General features: G+C 35.6%; 1 protein-coding gene and 1 pseudogene across 2 annotated transcripts in view; both read right to left on the reverse strand.

The window, feature by feature from the left end:
- ADAM10 (ADAM metallopeptidase domain 10) overlaps positions 1–25,434 on the reverse strand; it is a 136,968-nt gene that overhangs the window by 24,355 nt on the left and 87,179 nt on the right. For both annotated transcript variants that reach the window (XM_049613711.1, XM_049613712.1), the window contains exons 6-9: positions 20,181–20,330; positions 16,849–16,941; positions 13,489–13,672; positions 4,735–4,898 (exon numbers count right to left, since the gene is read on the reverse strand). In XM_049613711.1, coding sequence (XP_049469668.1) covers positions 4,735–4,898; positions 13,489–13,672; positions 16,849–16,941; positions 20,181–20,330 — 591 coding nt within the window. The remainder of the gene's footprint in view (positions 1–4,734; positions 4,899–13,488; positions 13,673–16,848; positions 16,942–20,180; positions 20,331–25,434) is intronic.
- Positions 15,153–15,265, reverse strand: LOC125910647 (uncharacterized; annotated as a pseudogene).

Genomic DNA, 25,434 nt, shown 5'->3' on the forward strand with positions numbered 1-25,434 from the left:
TCCTCCCCTAGAGGGTATACATTAAAAAAAAAACAACAACAAACAAACAAACCAGGGCACCTGGGGGGCTCAGTTGGCTAAGCATCGGACTTCAGCTCAGGGCATGATCTCACAGTTCATGAGTTCGAGCCCCGCATTCGGGCTCTGTGCTGACAGCTCAGAGCCTGGAGCCTGCTTTGGATTCTGTGTCTCCCTCTCTCTCTCCCCCTCCCCTACTCCTGTTCTGTCAGTCTGTCTGTCTCAAAACTAAACAAACACTAAAAAACAAACAAACAAACCTCACAATGCTCCTCAAACAACAATGCAGAACTTGTCAGAAAGGGTGAACATATTTGGGTCCTAGAGTAAAGTTCTTCTATTTAATTAAATTGTCATTTGAATACAATTCTACCCTCCAGAAAGAAAGAATGCCCAAGGGCATTCTGTTTCTTCTTGGAGCCCATCTAAATTACTTTCATTTTCTACTCCCTAATCTGAAGCAACTATTTTTTTTAAGATTTACTATTATTATTATTATTATTATTATTATTATTTTATGTAAGTCATCTCTACACCCAGGATGGGACTTGAACTTACGATCCCAATATCGTGTTACATGCTCTTCCAACTGAGCCAGCCAGGCAACCCTTGAAGCAACTTAAAAAGCAACTTAAAAATAAGACCTCTACTATCACATTTATTCTTTATGATACCTCCTGCTGTTCTCCTGAACCTACATTCAGCATTTAACAATTCTTTACTGTTCTCCAATATTAGCTTGCTTTATATTTTCATTCTATAGAATTCAATTTGGTTTATGATAATATAGGACACTGGAATTATTCTCAGCATTAGAATTTTAGAAAAAGAAAATAAATCCCAATACTGTATAACTCTTGATATTATCACAAAATATTTTATACATTTCAATTCAATAAATATTAGCATGTGTCCAGTATTCTAGGAGGAACTAAAACAGAATATAAAAATACAAGGATGAGTTAATTAAGCACTATCCCTAGCCCTTGAAGGCCTTACAATCTACTTTAAAGAGATAGCATATTTTGATATCCCTGCCTAGTCTCTTTGTCCCATAAATCCATTACAGGTTAATGAAGGGTGCCTGGCTGGCTCAGTTGGTAGAGCGTATGACTTTTTTTTTTTTTTATAAATTTTTTTTTTTATTATTTATTTATTATTGAGAGACAGAGACAGACAAAGCATGAGCAGGGGAGGGGCCGAGAGACAGGGAGACACAGAATCCGAAGCAGGCTCCAGGCTGTGAACTGTCAGCACAGAGCCCAATGCGGGGCTGGAACTCACAAACCACAAGATCATGACCTGAGCCGAAGTCGGACACTTAACCAACTGAGCCACCCAGGCGCCCCTAGAGTGTGTGACTCTTAATCTTGGGGTCGTGAATTCAAGCCCCACATTGGGCACAGAGCTTGCTTGCTTATTTACTTGCTTATATACATACATACAAACAAACAGGTATCACTAATCAAGTATTACTTAACTAGCCCAAAGGACATTGTAATCGATCATTCTTAATGGCAATGGAAAGAGTAACAGGTTATAAACGAGACTACCAGCTATTTGTATTTGTCATCCTCACAACAGGGGACAAACAAACACACCAATAAGCAAAATATACAACAGAATATACAGGCTATCTTGACCGTACCCCAAAAACTGCTGAGAGTTCAAACAGTTTTACAAAGAAACTCTAATCTTAGTTTGACAAGAAAACGGAAAAACTTTTCTCTGACTATAAAAACAATACATACTCTTTTAGAAAATTTAGAAAATATAGATTAAAATTTTCAATCATAATCAACCAACCATAATAACTACTATTAACAGTTCGGTCCACAGTATTTCTGACCTGACTTGTACCTAGTCATACCATATTTTAATGCAAAATTTGAACTATACCATTTGTACAGTTACATACATGGTTTCTTTCAGCTTAACAGTATAAGGCAAGCACTGATTTTTAAATGATTGCAGAGCATTCCAGGATACTTTCCTATTGTGGGGTCATTTAGGCTGCTTAAAATTTTTTGCTACTAAAAATGAAACTGCAGTGGGTACTTTTTATTTTTTAATGTACATAAATCTTTGACAGATTCTGCATTTTTCTTTTAGTTGGATTCCCAGTGGTAGTTTCTGATCAAACATTTTAAGGGTCTTGATATCTACTGACAAGTAACTGAAAAAGGGGCTATATCAATTTATATTACATAATAACATGGATCAAGATTTCAGTAGGCAGAGATGGGAAGGAACTGGATTTCTGGCAGAAGGAAAATTTTCAAGGACTATAAATTACTTATTTTGACACGAGAAGGCAGTTAACACTGGAAATATACTTAAACCCAAATGATGGAAAGCCCTAAATGCTAAGATTAGGAAACTGTATCAGCAATATTAGCAGGTACAAGACATAAGGTTGTAAACACAAGTGACATGATCAAAACAATCAGAACTATAACCTAGACAAAGATTACTTTGGTAAGAGTAAACACGTAACTTGCATACTGAGAGACAGAAACTAGTGTCATTATGATTATAACTTCCCAAGACAAAGCTTTTAAGATGGTTAACAACAGGTGTGCAGTAAAGATTTGGGATAAGATAAATAAATAAAAGAGACAGTGTGAACCACTCAGAGAGAAAGTAGCACTGACAAAGTACAGATGTACAACAGGAGAGATAAAGACAGATTTCAGATAAAGATGTCAAAGGGGATCGGCTCAGGAATTTATGGTTCTGGCTGCTCTATTAAAGCACTTATAAATATTTACCCCACATAGGAATGGGGTGTGATTGAGCATGGTAGAGTCATTAAAAGTAATCTCGTATGAGGAAAAGATAGCAGACTATGCAAAGAATGTGAACCAATTTATCCATTAAACAAAAAGCATTAAGTAATATGAAATTAATATACTAAAAAAAGAAAATCTCTGGCAGCTGGGTAGAGAACAGATTACACAGGAAATGAAGAGAACAGATTATAGATTCCCTACTCCACATGTGGTCTGCAGACCAGAGGCAGCTACAGCATCACCTGGGAGTGTCTTAAAAATTCAGAAACTTGCCTCCCCCAGTGGAAATGGAATCTGTATTTTAAGATCCCTGGTAATTTGTATGCACATTAAAAATTGGGAGGCCCTACACTAAAGAGCAGAGGAGTAGCTAAAGAATACCACAACTCCCCTAGTAAGGGCTGGAATCAAAGGGACTGGGAGAGAAAAGAGAATATTTACTTGCCCTTGAAAAAGCAAACTAACCATAAACAATAGTCAGATTACATAAAGAGAAACCACATTGGGTTTTGAACCTCTATAACGCTTTCAATATATATTGAAAAAAATATATATCGAACTCAAGAACAGAACAAACGAAAGAACAGATCATAGAAGCAGTCAAGAAGTAGAGAGATTGAACACATTTTAAACAGTTTATCCAAGAGCATTGATAATAATCTATCAATTTCTAATAGAGACTTAGAAGAATAAAGGCTTGCAACTTAATGAGATGGGACTTCCAGTTTACAAACTGGGAGAAAATTAGAGAAGTGCATTTGAGGATGTGAAGCTCCAAGTATTTACTGTTTTTCTAAACTCATGAAAACTTCCATTTTTTTTAAGTGATATGGTGCAAGTAAAATGAATTCATGTATAGCTGTCAAATGAAATTTTCTCAAATTTGTTATTTAATAAGCCTATCAAAATCACAAAGAGATTATCTTTCAGTATTTTGTATTTGTGTGTGCATTAAGCTTTAGGTCCCCTGAAAATCAATATAATTAACTGAGGACTAAATGATACCAAAGGATTGTTAATTCTGTCAGGTATCATAACCACATCATGGTTATGTAAGAAAATGTTTATTTCTTTAGAAATGTATACTGAAATATGTAAGGATGAATAAATTTGCTTCTAATACCTTACAAAAAGAAAGAAATACAGAAAGGACATGTGGCAAAATCTTGATACCTGTTGCATCTGAATCAGAGACTGGCAGCCCATAGCCCATTTCTATATGGCGTAAGCTAAGAATGGTTTCCTGTGTTTGAAGAATTGTAAAAATAACAGAAAAACAGGTATTGCCTCCAAAACCTAGAATGTTTACCAGCAGTCTCTTTACAGAAAAAGTGCGATGCCTGCTCTGGACGACGGGCATGTAAGAATTTATTGTACCATCTTTCTCTACTTTTCTGTATGTTACAATTTTTCATAGTGAAAAATTTTTAAATACCGCATTCCACTCCACACTCAAGATAAATCTACAAAACCACAGTAACGTTTTAACAGAAACCAAGCAAAAAAATTAAAAAAAAAAAAAAAACCACTCCAAGTTTGCAACATTCAAAATGTACTTTAAACAATGAAAAGTGATCCTCACTGAACAGATATTTGAATGAATCACATACCAGGCACTGTTCTAGGATCAGCAGACAGAGAAGTGAATGAAACAGACAAAATTCCTTGCCTTCATAGAATCCTGCATTGTTATGCTTACTCTTCTTATTTGACTCACAAATATTCTACCTTCCTCCCTTTCTGTATTGTCAAGGACATTATTGTGTGTTCCAATATATAAAAACTAACATCAGTCAACTATACTTCAACTAAAAAAATCCCTAAACATTCACATGTACTTGTTTTCAATGCAAACAAACAAATCATTCAACATAAAAGCTAGGTTAGTAACTTTCTGAAAATCAAATAATTAGACAATACTTACTGGAGATCCAAAGTTATGTCCAACTTCATGAGCAAAAGTAATGTGAGAGACTTTGGGGGGTACATGAGACCCATAGTTCTGAACAGTAATAATTCCAGTGTTTAAGGACTTCTTCTTACCATCTGAATACAGCTTACTTTTTTCACATATTCCTCCAGAGCTTCCTAATTCAGAACAGAAGATGGCTAAATTAGCATCTATTTACCCCTCAAAATAACTTTCTAATATATGCTATATTAAATTAAAACATTCTACATATCCCACTTATATCAAGTACTCAGAAGCTTTTTTAGTCCAAGATTAGGAAGTCATTTCAAGTAAGTTTTAGTGGTACACATAAAGAAAGTGCCAGGATGTAGAACAAGGCCCTTAATAAAATGTTCTTCATAATCGAAGTATTTCCCAATTTTTGCTCCCATCAATTTAGCAAAACAAGTATTTAAGTTTCTGTTAAATCTGAATATATCCGTATTTATGCTGCCAAAGCCTATATACCTTTTCACGTTAAAAAATTACATTTAATTTAAATGAAAGTTGAACAAAATATGCTCAAGTAGATTCTGAGAAAGTCACTTCTACAAATAATAGCAGTGATGCATAGGAGTATGTAATTCACTATCTTGAGAGGCAATCCACAATATATTTTTTAAAAGAGAAAATAATTAGTGGTTGCCAGGGGCTGGTGGGCAAGTGAAGAGAAGGACAGGGAGAGATTTGTAAAAGGGTACAAATTTCCATTTATAGAATGAGTAAGGTCAGAGCACCTGGGTGGCTCAGTTGGTTAGGCATCTGACTCTTGGTTTCGACTCAGGTCATGATCTCACGGTTTGTGAAATCAAGCCCCACATAGGGCTCTGTACTGATAGCATGGAGTCTACTCTCTCCCTCTCTCTCTGCCCCTCCGCAGCTTGCACACACTCTCTTTCTCAAAATAAATAAACTTTTTAAAAAAAATTAAAAATAAAAAAATAGAAGGAATAAGGTCTAAGTAGCTAATGTATATATAACATGATGTGTATAGTTGATAACACTATATTGCACAAATGAAATCTGCAAAGAGCATAGAACTTAAATATTCTCAACGAAAATAAATAAATATGTGAGGTGATGGATGTGTTACTCAAGGGGAGGAAATCCTCTCACAATGTATATGAATATCAAATCATCATATTGTACACTTTAAATATCTATTTTATTTGTCAATTACACCTCAATAAAGCAGAGGAAAAAAGAAAAGAATTATGTCCAGTAGGTAATAAAAAAAGGGGGTGGGTGGGAAGGAAGGAAGGAAGGAAGGAAGGAAGGAAGGAAGGAAGGAAGGAAGAAGGAATGGATGGATAGAGGGTGGGATGGAAGGGGAATAAAGCAAATGTGGAAAAAACCTGACTGATTAATATATCAGGAGTTCACTGTACTATTCCTGCAACTTTTTAGCAGGTTTGAAATTTTCTTCAAAATAAGTTCAAAAAATTGAATTATCATTTTCCAATGTGTCTCAAGAATACTTTCAAATTTTAAAAGAAAAGCCGTATCACTGGGGCGCCTGGATGGCTCAGTCTGTTGAGTGTCTGACTTCGGCTCAGGTCATGATCTTGACGGTTTGTGAGTTCGAGCCCTGAGTCAGGCTCTGCACTAATACAGCTTGCTTGGGATTTTCTCTCTCTCTCTCTCTCTCTCTCTCTCTCTCTCTCTATCTCTCTCTCTCTCTCTCTCTCTCTCTGTCTGCCCCTCCCCTCCCCTGCTTGGGTGTATACACATTCATGAGCCCTCTCTATCAAAATAAATCAATAAACTTAAAAAAATAAAAAGAAAAAAAGTGAAGCCATATTGCTACTTTATTATACATATTAAATCATTTTGTAGTTCACCTCTGCAATAATAGGAACTTTAAAGCTTAATATCAAAACGAAAGTACTTGCACATCTAAAAGCAGTTAACATAAGAAATTAGAAAAACAACAACAGGAAAATCAGAAACTGGCTGACCAACCCATCTTTATGTATATTATACTGACAAGAACATAGTTCTTTTTAAAATTCTGTTAAAGACTTTTAGTGAGAATTCACATGTAAAAGGTTTCTCTCTTTGTTTTTTATTTAAATACAATCAAATGTTAGGATATTCTGATAACTGATCATATTATTTCAAATTAGCTTTCTATACACAAAGTTACAACCAAGTAAATAAACCATTAAAAAAATCTAATATTTATAATCCTTAATAAAGCATATAATAGATGGCAATTCAAAATAGATTTGCAAGAATGTCATGACACTACAATTGCTGCCCTGTTCCTTTTAACATTAGAAAATATATGGCAACAAAATATAAATCTGAATTACTGTTATGATAGGAGTTAAGAAGTTAGGAAATAACATGCTTCACAGAAATGTAAACTGAAAGACTGGGCCTATGCAGATTTTAACCACCAAAAATTAGAGAACCTTTATGATATTCAAAACTTACTACCTCTTCTACAAAGAAATCTTAACAAAGAAAGCAGCAAATAATTTAATAATATGTAATATATTTTCTTATGCTACTTCTACTTTTGAGATGAGTCCTAAGGACTGTATCACTATTTCCAGACTAGAAAAGATATGAATAGCACTCTGTATGTAGTAATTATCATCTACATATTATAGTTTTAAACAAATAGTAAATTAAAATCCTGCCTTAGTGAAGATTTGTCATATGGAAATTGGTCCAATGCAGTATTGTCAAACTTGAATTAAGCATAGAAGACTTCACACTGTAAATCTTTATCAGTTAAAAAAAGAAGAAATAAATAGCAAGGATTAAAAACTCTGATAATATATTTTTCTGTATGTTTAAGGTCTATCTCATTTAAGGGATGATCATACATAAATTCAAATGTACTTTTCTGAAATACAGTAATTCACACCTTGTTTAACATCTTAAAAACTACTTTCGGTTTTAATAACTATCACTTACAGAAAAGTTTGGTATTTGTTACAAACTATTAACATGTTAACTCAATTAACAAAAAAAAATAAAACATTAAATTTAATTTTATAGGCTATGGTTTAATTTTTTTTGGCAATAGTGCACTGACTTTTTTTAAGTTTTAATTCCAATACAGTTAACATACAGTGTTATATTAGTTTAGGTGTTGATTTAACAATTCCATGTAACACCCAGTGCTCAGTTATGGTTTAATTTTGTAAAAAATACCGCAACTGGGGCGCCTGGGTGGCTCAGTCGGTTAAGCATCTGACTTTGGCTCAGGTCATGATCTTGCGGTCCGTGAGTTCGAGCCCCGTGTCGGGCTCTGTGCTGACGCCTTAGAGCCTGGAGCCTGTTTCAGATTCTGTGTCTCCCTCTCTCTCTGACCCTCCCCCGTTCATGCTCTGTCTCTCTCTGTCTCAAAAATAAATAAACATTAAAAAAAAAAATTTAAAATACTGCAACTAGTTCTGATGTGCCAGAAACTCAATTAGTGATATCATACATATCTACAGTGAAACTATATAGCTCTAGTTCAGTAACTGCTTGATATCATACATTTAAAATTTTACTACATGTAGTCATCACTGCAAAACACAAATTGTAAATAGTAATGAGAAGGGTAAGATTTTTTAAATTTGAGTTAAAAGCTATTAAAACAGACCTCCCCCCCCCCGCCTCCAAATTAGAAAAACCACAAGGGTAATATAATACCCTGACAGAGTCCACAAACACAGTTTTGATGTGAACAGGCCTAAACACCTAAAACTTAACAGCAGCATGCTGACCATGCAGTATCAATCTGAGCAGTAATTTTGAACCAGACAGTAGTCCTACTCCCAGAAAGGTTATCAGGAAATGTCCTGGGACATTTCTTCACCTTTCATGTCTGGGGAGCAGTACTCACACATAATAGGTAGGGACCCCAGATGTTAAACATCTTGCACGGAACAATCCAGACCTGCACAAAATGCCAATATATTTAGTGTCCTGTTGTAATATTCTAATGATGCAATTCTCCTAGCCCTATAATTAGACTTTTAAACAACATGTTAAGAATTTGACAGTTTGTGGGTTATCTTGTGAACACCATTTTGAGCTTTGTATGCCCTTAAATCCTAATATGTAAAATCAAACTAAAATTTCTTAACTAAGAAAAACAGAAGAGACCAATGCTACCAAATGAAATGTCTCATAAAATGTTTTTCACAAATGAGTTAGAGGAATACTAAATGGTTCAGGATTAATTATGGAGACGAATTCCAGAGCTTGCCTTATTCGGTGTCCTGCCCAAAGTGAGACTATGTTCATTAGGATAACATTAAGAAGGACAATATATGAACAAAATATACCTTAATAAATTAAAAAAAAAAGGTCCCTATCAAAAGCCATGTTGGAAGGGTGCCACAAATGAAATAAAACAAAAATTTTATCTAATATAGTCATTTACTCAGTCAAGGAATCAATGTTTCAGTCTCGAAATTAAATAAGAGGCTACCTGCTTAACACAGATGAGTGCTCATACAAAGAAAAGTTTAAAGAAATCTTTCTAGATCCATATCTAAGACTGACTTTGTCTGGAAGACCAGACTCCCTTTTTTGGCTCTCTTCTAATCTGTGTATAAATTTTTATTATCTCACGAACCATGAAATCATGAACTGAGGCAAAGTCAGATGCTTAACCGACTGAGCCACCCAAAGGCGCCCCTAACCTGTATATAATTTTATTTTTTCAACGTTTTTTTTTTTATTTTTTTTTTATTTTTGGGACAGAGAGAGACAGAGCATGAACGGGGGAGGGGCAGAGAGAGAGGGAGACACAGAATCGGAAACAGGCTCCAGGCTCCGAGCCATTAGCCCAGAGCCTGACGCGGGACTCGAACTCACGGACCGCGAGATCGTGACCTGGCTGAAGTCGGACGCTTAACCGACTGCGCCACCTAGGCGCCCCAATATATATATAATTTTAAATGGGAGCCTCCAAGCCAGCCCAGTTCACTAGTTGTTTCCACTTATTATGGAGTTGGGCAGGAGGTGCTGTTTTCCTCATTAAAGAAACCCAAGGCAGTACCCAACTACAGTGTGATATTAAATAAGAATAAAAAGTAGTATAAGAAGACTTAAAGAAACCTACCATTCAAATGTTTCAGCCTTCATTTTTCCCCAGTTTAACAAAGTCAGCAGAGACTACAGCTAATAATTAAAGTAATATTCCGTGAAAATTAATATCACAACAAAATCTTTCCCACCACCATTTAAGTAGTAAAATATCTATATAATTAAATAAAAGCTAAATAATACAACAAAATCAAAATTAGGCCAAATAAAAATGAAAAGATTAAGAAATAGTAACTGATCATAAGCTGAGCAGATCAGCTATGAAATGGCATTTTTAAAATATCAGATAACGGGGGGGGGGGGGGGGCCTGGGTGGCTCAGTCAGTTAGGCATCCGACTCTTGATTTCGGCTCAGGTCATGATCTCATGATTGGTGAGATCAAGCCCCACGTTGGACTCTGCTCAGACAATGCTGAGCCTGCTTGGGATTCTCTCTCTCCCAATCTCTCTGTCCCTCCCACACGCACGATTTCTCTGTCTCAAAATACATAAACATTAAAAAAAAAACAAAACACAACAGGTAACAGGAAGCATTACTAAGATCTATAGGCAGAAACATGAAGTCCCAAAGAGCATGAACATGAGAGAAGAAATTACAATGAAAAATAAACATGCTGAAGCAAAATGATTTACCTGAATTTACAGAGAACAGACAAGAACCCAGTCTCCTAGCTCCCAAACCAGTGCTTTTCCTATTATGCCATGACAATTACCCAAAATGATATCTAAATATTATAGAGTAGTACTCTTTTATAACTCCTTTTTCTTAAAAAAATGGATTCCAACAATACAAAACCTCCATTAAAATGCAGGAAAACATTTCAACTTCTTATCAGAAGTGTCTTACAGAAAGCTAAGATATTAAAGTATATAATACTTAGCACAGTAACTACTAAATGCACTGAACCTGGAAACAAAAGGTCCAGATTCTAGGCTCTGTGTGATACTGGGTTGGTCATAAAGTCTCTGAATCCTTTCCTCATCTGCAGAATGGAGGCAATAACACCTATACCTCAGAAGGGTACTGAAATAATCAATAAAGACAAATATATTTTTCCTTATAAAAAATACAATGTAAGTCAAATATAAGACTCAGTTCAGATAGTCAAAGGGCAAAGGGAAGTGAAGAAAAAAACTGTCAATGTCTAGTATAGGGCAGGCACCCTATACTAGAAAAAGTTGGATCAAGGGAACAAAGATCCCTTCTCTTGCCCACTCTGGCCTCCATTCTGTCCCTGTCTAGCCCCTTCCCAACAGCTCTTAGAATAAGGCTTCTAAGAACTGGAGTTGGGAATTTAACACAGAATAAAGGCAGCAGATGTAGAACCTATGACAAAAAAATAAGTTATGTGTCCCACCATTTAAAATCCAGAACTCTACCCACTGCCACTTCAGTAAAATGAGCGGCATGATACTTGGTGGTCCAAATAAAAAAAATAACTAGATATAAAAATTAACTGTCCCCCAAATCCATCACCCCAGTTTAATCATGAGAAAAACATCAAAGAGACTGGAAGAGAGGGGCATCCTACAAGATACCTACCTGACCAGTACTCCTCAAAATTGATAAGGCCATCAAAAACAAAAAAAGTCCAAGAAACTAAAACAGCCAAGAAAAGACTAAAGAGACATAACAACTAAATGTAATGTGGTATCTTGGATGAGATCCTGGAACAAAAAAGAGATCTTAGGTAAAAACTAAAAAAATGTGAATCAACTATGGACTTCAGTTAACAATAATGAAGCAATATATTTGTTAACTATAACAAATACACCATACTAATGTAAGCTGTTAATAATATGAGGGAAAGAGGGTGTACAGGAACTCTCTATGCCATTTGCTCAATTTTTCTGTGAATCTTAAACTGTCCTAAAAATATAGCTTATTTTTGCATTTATAGACATGAAGCTATCTAAAGATTAAAAAAAAAAAAAAAAAAAAAAAAAAAGACCAAGCTCCTTCAGGAGCATTACATTCTTAAAGAGCACAAGTCTGGAGGTGAAAATGTAAAATGACAGCAAGTTTCTGGTTTGTAATCATCCAATCATTTTCCCAGGAGCCATTCTGTAAACAAGTTTCTTTAGAGACAAAAATGAATATGGTAGTTCTGAGTGCATCAGAATCTGGAAGGCTTGTTCAAACAAAGATTGTTGGACTCCACACCTAGTGGAATCAGTAGACCTGGGTGGGGCCTATGAATTTACATTTCTAACAAGTTTCCAGGTGATGCTGATGCTGCTAGTCCAAGGAACAGACTTTGAGAATCACTATATTAATGGTAATTTACAACAAAAAATCAAAAGCATCCTTGAATTTTAACAGTACTTACTAATGAACAAGTAGAAGAAATTATAAACTTTGTGATAAAATCATCCAACTTATTAAAGGAGGGGAAAAGAAATTTCAAAATATAAAAGTTATAAAACATGTGAAATTATCAAAGAAAAGAATGAGTTTGTAAAATCTGCTGACAATGCAAGTAACACAAAAGCAGGACAGATCAACGTAAGAGACAAATATAAATCTCCAAAAATACTGTACTATGATATATACAATCCATGACATAAACTTGCACCTTAAGGACATTATGAAAATGTGGAAGAAAAACAAAAGAAGTTTTGGAAATTGTAAAAAGAATATTCATTGCTGGCTCAAAAAAAAGAGCAGAAAGTATAAAAGCTAAAATATAGTACCACTTAAGATTTAAAATACGCATTACAAATCAAACAATAAACTAATAGGAATACAAAATAAACTAGGAACAGAAAAGCTGGCCTTATCCTACATAAAGCAGAAGGTGATTCTTATAAAAAGATAGAAATGATACATCAGAAGAAAGAGACATTACTGTATACAGCTCAAAAGCTGACAGACTGTTGATCAAACTCTATATGACCAAATCTATATTCAAAGAGTATGTGATTGTTTCTACTCAACCTTTCAATTAATAAATCTGTATTTCTCTAAACGAGGCTTCTGAACTTAATGTAAATCACAGACTGTTCCACCTCCACTGCAATGGGTAGAGGATCCTATCCCAGATTTCTTAGCAACAGCAGTGTTCACGGCTAAGGCAGAGACCCCAGTAGAACATGGGCCCAGGTGCCGAGGTCAGTGGAGCTGTGGGTACTGACACCTGCTGCTTACATCTCTTTTCAGGGAACACTTTACTTTTGTTAAAATAAAGGCTATAAATAAAATAATAATAAGAGCAGTCTTTCTTTTCTTTTTACCTACTGCTCCTGACCAGGGTTTCTCCACTCTCTATCTCATTCCAGAACAGAAGCAAGAACATAGTTTTCCCCTTGTAATTCTAAGGCCCTCTTTCCAAGAAAAATAAAAATCTTTAATTAATAATATTAACTTCTATGAAAAAAATTAATATTTCATTTTTGTTTTCAGGAATGAGTACTTCTTTTTCTCACAAAATTATTTATTTCAGCCACTCAATGTACCAAATGTCAGGATACCCCCTTGTTAGTACTCATGACAAAATAAAAAGTTGTTTCATCTATTTTTCTACTTACATCATGCTTGCCTAACTCAAGTTGAATAAATTAAGATAATGTACAGGCATCAGGTTCTCCTATACTTTTATAAAATTCAAGTTGCCCTGAAAACTGCTTTTTGTTTCAAGCATTAAGGCAAGAAACAGTTAAATAAACTACCTGAAGGTGCTCCAACCCAAGCCAGACCAAGAACACCATCATCAAAATCTCGGTCTGTGAAGACATAGGCCAAACAGTAGTCATCATGATTCTGCTCAGAATTCAATTCCAGAAACTTCTCCACGCCAATATTTGGGAATCGAAACGGATTTGTAGGGTCCTTCTCATCAGCAGTTGTGTTGATCTAAAATTCAAAACAATTATTTAAATAAGCAATTAAAGTTAGCAGAGCCTTTGTGTAAAGTCTTTGCTCCCCTTCTTCTGCATGTGCCTGCACAATATGCTTGGGACCCAAGGGAAATCAGGCCTGAATTAAGGCTTCTACAACTCATCCCCCAATGCCCCCACCCCTGAGCTGATTATAGAAGCTGAAAAGAAGGAAGGGGGGGTGGGGGAGTGCGGCGAGAAACAGAGTAGAAGAATTAAAATTGAGCATGTTAAATTTCTGGGCAAGGTTTGACCAGGTTCCTGAACACTGTGCATTCTCTTTGGGATGGAAAAACAAGTTCTTCTTGAAAGAAAAATTCTAATAAAAGTACAGCTTCTCAAATTTAATCATCTGAGTAAGTCTCTTTTAGTGCTAATCTCCTGCGCATGGTGGAAAATATAAGGATATAAAAACCTTAAACTTTAGCTAATTACTAGAACATAACATAGATATCAAACCCAAGACTGTCAATTCAACAGACAAATCGTTTTCTTGGTTCTCCTTGCCTAAAATCACAGGAGTCGAGCCCAATAAACTGCAAGTTCAATTGTTTTTCCCTGACTGTGGGCAAGATTTTATTTTTACTGACAATTCTCTTCTCTTACTGTATCAAGCTGAGTTCCTCCAGAATATTTCTTAAGATGCTTAGCTACTATACTCCTAGTGCAGGTTCTTCCTTCACAATCTGAAGAATAATCAGTTCTGATACCAAACTTCTACAAACAAAAGCTTTCATTTATTAGCCCCTGCCTCCTTTCAGAGATCCCTGCCTAACCTTTGAAGTCCTAGAACAATGTGGCTTTCCTCAAGTAAGTGAGAGCATTACAGACAGAACTGTTGATACAGAATAAAAAGGGGTATCCATGAAAGTAAACATTTTTTAGAAGGCAAACTTCATCCTATTGAAAATGTTGGTAGTAAAGGGAGGATATAACAGTTGATAAAATGAGAATGTTAGGTCTTTTTAGGATCCACACCCTTCAGTAAAACCAAGAGGCTTAGAAGCAGGATTGCAAAAACACTACTCAGGGCAACTGCCTAAGGACAGATTTCAGAACATCTGATTTATCTACTAACAATTAACTAAAAACAATCAGTAATGGTCATCTAACATAAATAATTCCAAAAGCTATCACACTACATTGTAAATAACACATGCTGAGAGACATGCTATAAATGGCTTTTTTCCCAGTCAAATGAAATTCCTTGATATTTCTGTAATATTGGCTACAAATAAAAACTGCATCTAAATTTTAGCTACCTATATCAGAAATGAGATAATTCTTATTTAAGTATTGATACGAACTTCAAATTAATTAATGGGTCACAAGGAATCTTCAGCAGATGAAATCTGAACTAAAATTTCAATCTCAGCTAAAAACCTGAAAACAACTAACTGCCACACTATCCATTCATACACATGCATTTCTTCATAATGCAAAGCATTTTACTCAAAAAAAAGTGCTTCACTAAATTTGTTCTGGTATTCTTTACTTTTCACTACTTTGCATTTTAAATTGATAAGAACAGAGACTACACTTGATCTTAGCCAAAAGGCCAAGAAGTGATTCATTACTTTGCATTTTATTGCTTTGCCTACTAAACAATATTTTTCTTGGTCATTTAAGGGTTTAAATTGCTCTCAATATACGTGAAAGAAATTGATTATGAACAATTCTTACATTATTTATCTACAAACCACATTTCACCTTAAACTCCAATTTAACATTTAATCGTACTAAGGATCAATTTTGCCTATGCTATTAAATATATTACATCCATGAACACAAATTATAGTTTAGTCAACCATATTTGAAGAAAGTTAGAAGCACAAAAATAAAGAAACCCTGTGGTAAATACTTTCGTAAAATAATTTTTTTAATTCAGGTTCTTATCTAGTTTATGAATTCATATTTTTAAAAGCTATACACATGGAAAGATTTACATTTGGAAAACTTCTGAAACAACCAACCCAATTTTGTTAGTAATTTAAAATCTACTTATTTAAATTTATAACATTAAAACTAATCATCAGTGACCCTGTGGCTCTGGGTGAGCATTTCTCAAAATGTGTTCTACATTTATTTGGACTCTCAGTTGACATTAATGCAGCAAAGGTTCCATGGTCAAATTATTTCTGAAAATTATGAGTTTCAGGGCAGCTGGGTGGCTCAGTCAGTTAAGCGTCCAACTCTTGATTTCAGCTCAGGTCATGATCTCACAGTTCATGGCATCAAGCCCACATCAAGCTCCACACTAACAGCAGAGAGCGTGCTTGGGATTCTCTCTCTCCCTTGCTCTCTGCCCCTCCCTTGCTCTCTCTCTTTCTCTCTCTCAAAATAAACATTTTAAGAAAAAATTATGAGTTTCTCTCATGAAGGAATTCTCAAAATCTGAGATAAGTTAGCGTGCACTGTGAATTTACAAGACGAGGGTACAATACTGTTTTTCCGACTTCCAATTTTATTTAACCGTTCCATCTATCTTTTCCTTCCCTGGAACACCAAATGAGACACACTCGGAAAAATACCACACAAAGCAAATCTTAAGAAGCTGGAAAATGACATCAGGGGGATAAAAGGTCAAGTACTATACCTGTAGTTATTGAGAAGTTATGGCTTTCTAAATGTTAATCAGACAGAATATAGTATGACTGTTACCTCTTTTGCAGTACAGATTACAGCCCTATAGATTTCGTTCTGAATCATAAACCCAGTGTGTGTGTGTGTGTGTGTGTGTGTGTGTGTGTGTAAAAGCCAAGAGTAAATATAGTAGGATCAGTAATGTAAAATAAACTATTACTACATAAAGATGAAGTAAAAACCAAGTATTTTTCTTTTTGTAAACATGGTCCTTATGGTCTTTCTTAATGTTCTGAACTACTGAAATTCCTTACTCTTGGGCTGTCTGGGTGGCTCAGTCAGTTGAACATCTGCAGCTCAGGTCATGATCTCACAGTCCGTGGGTTCGAGGCCTGCATCGGGCTCTGTGCTGACAGCTTAGAGCCTTGAGCCTGCTTCAGATTCTGTGTCTCCCTCTCTCTCTCTCTCTCTGCCCCTCCCCTACTTGTGCACGCACGTGCTCTCTCTCTCTCTCTCTCTCAAAAATAAATAAACATTGAAAAAAAATAAAAAAATAAAGGAATTCCTTACTCTTATTCGTTTCACCATGAAACTGATGTTGCGGATTCCAGAGAAGTCTGTGGTCTGGTAAATTGTATCAATTGCTTTAACATGACTGGATATCTATAGATTTAAAAAAAGAACAATATTTTAGAGGCAGTATTAAATGTAAAAAAAGACTGTGAATTTCCATCTCCCAAATCAAGAATTATTCATATTCGACCACACTCAAATTTTAAAATGTCTACATCATATACTGGATGAAAAGATGAAATAAGATTAGTCAACTAGGGCTGAGAGGGGAGATTCTGTGCCTTTTCCAGACTCGTCCCCAGCCAAAAACAAACATGCACTCTTGCTTGAATCATATAAAACTTTGTTCCCTCAATCAACCCTGCAATGTCAGACCTCCATGCCTTTTCACATGCTATTTTCTTATGCCTACAGTATCTTTATTTATCCTTCAGGCTTAGTTTGAATATCTTCTGTAAGAACTTCCCTGATAATAATCAGGACACTCAGTCATTCTCTGACTTTAGTCTTTCTATTGCTGCACTAGTACACATTCTCTAAGTTCTGTTGACCACTTTCTATACACTGGCACTGTTTTAGGTGCTAGGAATCTAATGGTGAACAAATAGAAAAGGTCCATACAAATTTACAAAGATTTATTCTAGAGGAGGAGGGATGAGAGGAAGTAATGCAAACATAAATAAGATACATTCAGATTTGCTAAATTCTAGGGGCATCTGGGTGGCTCCGCTGGTTAAACGTCCAACTTTAGCTCAGATCATGATCTCACCGGTCATGGGTTCGAGCCCCAAGTCGGGCTCTGTGCTGACAGCTCAGAGCCTGGAGCCTGTTTCGAATTCTGTGTGTCCCTCTCTCTCTCTGCCCCTCCCTGACTCATGCTCTGTCTCTCTCAAAAATAAATTTTAAAAAAACATTAAAAAAAAAAAAAGATTTACTAAATTCTAGGAGGAAATTAAACATGGTGATAGAACACAAAAGACTTCTCTGTTTATGTACCTGACTCCCAACTAAACTCTCTGGCTTCTAAACCACTTTCCCAACTTTATATATAAAAAGCATTCTTGCTACAATTTATGTAAAAGCATGTATATACACTCTTAAAACTATTTTCAAACAAATTATACAAACATGACACAGTCAGGTGGAAGAATGAACAGTAATAATTTCACAAGTAGCTCAGGTTGACATACTGTTAAAGAAAGTCCTAACAATGCTGACAGGGTCTATTATAAATTCATGCTATCTAACCTCAGCTTGGCCTAGTAATCCCTTATCAGATTCTGTTTCTTCTCCATTCCTGACAGTAGTTCAAACATTCCTCCACAGATGATTATACTTCATACTTTACTGAGAGCTTGTCTTGATTCCCCTCCCTCCTAACCTTCAAATTTTTCTAACTTTATCCATTTCTATCTTTCTCAAAGTGTAATTCTTCCTTAAAGGGAAACTTTTCTTTATTCCTGATCCCAATCCTTACTGGCTGGACCTGCAAGAACATTGGCTCCTATCGATTTTTCTTTCTCTTGTACCTTACATTGCTTTTCTACTAGATCATTTTCCTCTTCCTACCAACTTGCTCCTGAGTATTCCCTGTCTTCCTTTCACCCCCAAATACTTCATAGTATTTCTAAATCACCATATCTTTTCCTATTTTTCACATTTCTTAAAAACCTTGCTGCTTCACTGGGGCGCCTGGGTGGCTCAGGTGGTTAAGTGTCCAACTCTTGATTTCAGCTCAGGTCATGAGCTCACAGTTTTGTGGGCTCAGGCCCCACATTGGGCTCTGCTCACTGACCGTACAGAGCCTGCTTCAGATCCTCTGTCTCTCTCTCTCTGCCCGTCCCCAACTTGTACTCACACGCTCTCTCTCTCAAAATAAATAAACTTTTAAAAAATTAAAAAAAAAATTCTTGCTGCCTCAGCCAACCCATCCATTATGCTTGCAATGTTTTCACCTTCACAACTCTACCAAGAGCCGATTAAAACTCATCAATAACCTTCTAGTAACTAAAAATCAACTACCTTTTATAGTCTTTTTTGTCTTCAGTATTATTGAGGCATAATCGCAAATAAAATTGTAAGATGTTTAAAGTATACATCTTGATGATTTGATACATGTATACATTGTGAAAGGACTCCCCCTATCTAGTAAATTAACATATTGTAGTCATTCTTCATTCTCTTTGATATCTCTATAATATGACATTTTGTTTTGAAACTTGTTTCTTCCTTGGCTGATCCCAGTTCATCTCCAACATGTTTAACTATAATGTTTTCCCCCATAGCTTCTCTTCCTCATCCTACTCACTATATGCAGATATTATCCCTCAGTTTCCTCCCTTTTAATTTCATTCTCTCCCCTTATTTGAACTATATCTTTTGTACCCATAAATTCTATGCAGAAAGCTTAAGGTTAGGCTAACCTCTCCCAAACTCCAGGTCTACTTCAATATCCTAAGGAATGACCACTTGGCTTTTAAACACATCTAAAATTAAGCTAGTCAACACCACCAAAATGAGTCCATCATTTACACTATTGGCACCTGAATCCTCTTAGTCTCAAATCAAATTTGGAGTCAAAATGCATCCTCACACTCTCACTGGGACTCTTCAACACGAAGGGTATCTTGCATGGTTATCTCCAAAAACTTTTTACTTTATAGTAAGTGTTGAAAAGACACAAATGCAAACAATGCAACTTTGAAAGCACCAAGTAAAAAAAAAAAAGCACTAAGTACAATGGGAATACAGAATAGAAATTAAATACTTCTTGTTGGAAGGATTCCTCTATTCTTCCATTCTTTAGGACCACAATTCAAAATTCAACCCTCTTACTCTTAAATATAGAGAACAAACTGAGGGTTGCTGGCAAGAGAGTGGGGAAGAGAGGAATAAATGGGCAAGGGGCATTAAGGAAGACACTTGTTGGAATAAGCACTGGGTGTTATATGTAGGGGATGAATCACTGGATTCTATTCCTGAAATCATTACTGCACTATATGCTAACTAACTTGGATGTAAATTTACAAAAAATAAATAAAAATTAAAAAAAAAAAAAAGAAAAGAAAATTCAATCCTCTTTTCAAAGCTAAGCTCCAGTGCTATCATCTTCATGAAATCATTTTCTTACACTTCAGCTTTTCATGACTCTAAAACATCCTAACTGGTCTTTCAGTCATCTGTGTACTTATCCTACATATTCTATAATTATTAAAAATACGTACTTTTTTTTCAAAAAAGAGATATGCCATAACGTTAATTTTAGAGGAAAATATAGGTATAATGAAACAGTGTGAGAACTCCTAAAATAGTAGCAAAATTATAAATACCTGGGCAATCACAGCTTCTCGTGTTCCATAATATTTAAAGAACAGATGATCAGTCTGAATATAAAGCTGACAAGTATTTCTTTCAGCTGAAGTTGTACGTTTTTTCCTCAAGTGTTCTGGACCATTAACAGCATGTTCTCCTTGAGGTGTCTATATGTCAAAAAGAGAGTCATTTCTGATAATTAGTATGCTTCACTATTATACTTCATACAACTAAGAATACACATTATGTACAATTTCATATTCTGCTTTATTATGTAACACCATAGGTATTCCCCCACACCATAAAAATTCTTATAAATCTCACTTTCAGTCTCATAACTATATATATAGACTATATAGATGATTTATAATTTATTCAAGCAATTCTTCCACTTTTAAACATTTTCAAAACATATTTTTTAATATATAATCCTTTAAATATAAAGCAAGTCTTATAGTAGCTTATACTACTTTGATATTTTCTTCTCTCTCCCTCTAACACCCAATCTATTACCTAGCCCCATCAAATTGATCTCCTAAATACCTAGGGAATCTGCCCATTATCTCTGGTGCCTTCACATTAGCCCTGGCTACCATCATTTATTACCTAGGGTACTGCAATATCTCTATCCATATCCACTACCGGCCTTCCCTCTATTCTCCAAACCACACTCTTTCCAAAATGCCAACTTGCAAAATTACCCACCTGCATAATATATTTCAATGGCTTCCTAATGCTCTAAGGATAAAGCTCTAAATGCTTTACATGTGCCACCAAATCAACATTGCAGTCTCTGCTTACATGCCCGGTTTCTTCTCATTCTATATTATTTCAAAGAGAGACTCTACCACATAACCCAACCCTAGCTCTCTGTGCTACAGCTAAACAGACTTCTTTCCAATCCTCCAACATCGTCTGTCTCCTGCCAGTCTTTGCACATGCACATACAGCTGCCTTCTCCTAACCAAGCTTTTTCCTTCAGACCCATCGATTACACCACCTCACAGAATGCACCCATGTCCCTTCCATAGTGCAACCTTATGGTATATTGTGTGGTGATTGGTTTAATTTCTGTTTCCAGCCTACCACCATTACTTCAACCACTAGAACAGGAGCTCCAGAAAGAACAATCCCTGTTTGCTTCTCACTATATTGCTATCACCTAACACAGACTTGGCAGGCAAACAGCAGATACTCAGTAAGTAAGAATTAACACTGCTATTGAATCCAAGCACTTAAACATTTGCTGACATCTGAGGACTCCATTTTAACTGAGTTTTGATGACATAGTTATGGAGAATTCAAATTAAATTAGATTTGGGGCACCTGGGTGGCTCAGTCGGTTAAGCATCCAACTTCAACTCAGGTCATGATCTCATGATCTCACCACTCATGGGTTCAAGCCCCACGTCAGGCTTTGTTCTGACAGCTCAGAGCCTGGAGCCTGCTTTGGATTCTGTGTCTCCCTCTCTCTCTGCCCCTCCCCTGCTTGCACATGTGCGCGCGTGCTCTCTCTCTCTCAAAAATAAACAAAAACATTAAATAAATTCTATTAAACAAATTAAATTAGATTTTAAGCCACAATTCCAAATTTACTCTCACATTTCATACTTTGCTTCTCCCTTGACAACTCCATGTTTCTCTGTTCTCTCAGTTACCACCTTCATTTTGCCTTTATCTATTTTCACTGAGTACAGCATTCGAGGGTGGCAGTTACTCAGCTTCACCACGCCCTACTGTCTTCTGGTTTCAATGGTCTCCAATGAAAAATGAGCTGTCATTTTTACTGTTGCTTCTGTAAAGGTGACTGGACTTTTTTTACTGGTTGCCTTTAAGAGTATATATCTTTCAGTTTTTAGACTTTTCTAATAACATCCTAGGGTGTTATTTTCACTGTAAAGTATTTATCCTGCTCTAACTACAGGGCTTACCAAAATTGTTGATATCCTCTGTCATATTTGGAAAAGTCTCTGCCCTATCTGTCCTTATTTCACTGTCATTTTTTCCCCTCCTGAGAAATCAATTATACATATGCTAGACCTTCTTGATGAGTCTCCTATCTCTTTTCTGTATTTTCTATCCTTTTGCTTCTGACTGGTTCATTCTGTTTTCTTATGATATACCACCCAGATCTAAATCCATCAAATTCTTAATTTCTGTTGTTATGTTTTTTAATTCTAGAATTTCCATCAGACTCTTTTGTTCATTTTCAGTTTTCTGCTGCAATTTTAAATTCCATCTTTATGTACTTGAACATATTAAAGTCTGTATCTGTGTCTGATCATTTCATTACCTCGAAACCTTTAGGCTGTTTACATGTCTGATACCCCAGTACAATGTAAACTCTTTGAGGGTGTACACTTTATGCCATTTACTCTTGCATCACTGATGTTTGGTATACAACTTTTCTCCTCTTGTTCTTCCATCATGTTGTCTCATTTGTTCATATGCTTATTATTTTCAGCTGAATGCCAGACAGCGTACATGAAAAACCACAGATAGAATTTTAGGCTTGAGGCGATGATATTTTTCTCAAGAGAAAATTTATTTTTGCTTCTGGCCTTCACCGTTAGGCTTGATGCACTAGTAATCCTGGATCACCTTACTTTAATCACAGATTAAGCAGCTGTGATGTAAAGCTGTAATCCCTTTGAAAGGAAGAGGTAGAACATTTTTTTGACCCACCCTTACTTCCAGGGAGTAGACCTTCAAGATCCAAACCTAAAGCACTACAGAGAAGGCCTCATGTACTATTTTTACCCTAAGGCTCAAGAATCTGGAGAGTTCTACTCAGCTTCTCAGTCTCTCAGCTACTTTATCGGAACTGGAAGACAGAGCTGGAGAAAAGGTAGATCCAAATGCCATGCTCACTCAGTCATCCTCATATTTTCCTAAGATCTAGCCCCATAATTCTTCACAGCCTTGTTCTCTCCCCAATGCCTCCAAGCCAATACACAAACACACACATGCAGACACACATATAAACATGTACATATGTACTTTTAAAATATTTATTTAAAAAAAATTTTATCTTGAGACCAGATTGGTTTTTATTAGCAGTTCTGAACAGGAAAAGGATTACTCTGTATCTTGAAAACAATTTTGTGGTAATTTTATGCATCCTGAATATTGTCTCAAAGCTTGTAATTGTCTTCATTTTGAGGTGTCTTTTACCCTTAATTTTCATATGGTGAAATATATCAAATTTTTTATAGTCAAAAGATTTTACATCATATTCTAAGAGTTTCTCTATCCCAAATTCCAAAATATTTTTAAATATCGTTTCAAACAATTTGCCCATTTTTTAATTGGAATTTGATGCATTATTTTAAGTGAGTTATAATACTTCTTTGTATATTCTGGAGAAGCCTTCTGCCAGATAGATGTACTGTTGACATTTTTTCACAGTCTGTGGCTTTTTATATTTTCTTAACTGTGTGTCTTTTGAGAAGATTTTAATTTTGACAAAGTCAAATTGATAAATTTTGGAGACTGGGTATTTTTTTTTTTTAATATTTATTTTGAGACACAGAGAGAGAACACATGAGCAGGGGGAGAGGTAAAGAGAGAGGAAGAACCCAAGCAGGTTCGATGCATCAAAGTCAAGAGTCAGACACTCAACCAACTGAGCCACCAAGGTGCCCCTAGAATGGGTATTTTTGTGTCCTAAAAAATTGTTGCCTATAGCAAAGTCACAAAAACTTCTATGTTTTTTTTCTAGAAGTTTATGTTCTAGCCTTAAGTATATAGACTCATTATCTATTTTCAGTTAAATTTTGTATGAGGTGTTAAGTGTATAGGTTGAGGTTCGATTTTTTTTTTTCCATACGGATATCCAATTAATTATACCAGTACCATTTGTCAGACTGCTCTTTTCGCCTTTAAATTACCGTGGGACTTTTGAGGAAATCAACTGACCTTATGGACTCTCTATTCTGTTCCATGGATTTATACGTCTAACCTTAGGTCAAGAGGACACTATCTCGATTACTATAGCTTTATAGTAAGTCTTAATATCAGGCAGTGTAAATCCTCTAGTATGTGCTTTTTTGAAAGTTCTTTTGGCTATTCTAGATCCTTTACATTTCAGCCTAACTTTCAGAATCAGTTTATCAATTACTAGATAAATCCCCACTAAGATTTTGATAGGTGTTGCACTGACTCTACAGAAGAGCCTGGGGAGAATTGATATATTGAGTCTTCCAAACAATAAACACAACATATTCCTCTATTTATTAAGATATTTTATTCTTCTTGGCAATGTCTTACAGTTTTCATATATATGCCTTGTGCGTATTTTATTAAATTTATTCTAAGTATTTTATATTCTTAATCATACTTTTAGAGGTTGGTTTTTTCAAAATTTATTTTGAGAGAGACAGAAAGACAGTGAGAGAGCATGGGGGAGGGGCAGAGAGAGAGAGAGAGAAAGAGGGAATCCACAGCAGGCTCCACACTGTCAACTTAGAGCCCAATGGGGGACCTGAACTCATGAACCACAAGATTATGACCTGAGCCAAAATCAAGAGTCAGATGTGTAACCAACTGAACCACCCAGGCACCCCTAGACGGTTTTTTTGAATTTCATTTTCTAAATGTTCATTGGTAGTATACAGAATACAACTGATTTTTGCATACTGACTTTTTATCTATCCTGTATCCTTGGAAAATTCACTTACTAATTTTGTAACTTTTCCTAGATTCATTAGGACTTTCTAAGCATGCTCTCAATTCACCTACAAATAAATGCAGTTTATTTTCTTTATAATCTACATGCCTTTCATTTCTTTTTCTTGCCTAATTGTGCTATGACCGTGATGTGTTATCTTCTTTTAAATATTGCTAAGTTTGACTTGTTAATATTTTAAGAAATTTTGCATACATATTTATAAGGGATGTTGGTTTGTAGTTTAGTTTTCTTACAATGTCTTTGTATAGTGTGGGTATCAGGATAATGCTGGCCTGACAGAATGTGCTAAGTTTTCCTTTCTCCTTTATTTTCTTAAGGGCTTTGGGTAAGATCGATATTATTTTTTAAATGTTTAGACTTCAAGAGTGAAACTACAGGGCACCTGGGTGGCTCAGTCGGTTAAACGTCCACCTTTGGCCCAGGTCATGATCTCATGGCTCGTTAGTTCGAGCCCCGCATCGGGCTCTGTGCTCACAGCTGAGCCTGGAGCCTGATTTGGATTCTGTGCCTCCCTCTCTCTCTGCCTATTTCTCTCTCTCTCTCCTTCAAAAATAAACATTAAATAAATTTTTTTAAAAAAG

The sequence above is a fragment of the Panthera uncia genome (assembly GCF_023721935.1).
Source record: "Panthera uncia isolate 11264 chromosome B3 unlocalized genomic scaffold, Puncia_PCG_1.0 HiC_scaffold_1, whole genome shotgun sequence".
Taxonomy (NCBI): domain Eukaryota; kingdom Metazoa; phylum Chordata; class Mammalia; order Carnivora; family Felidae; genus Panthera; species Panthera uncia.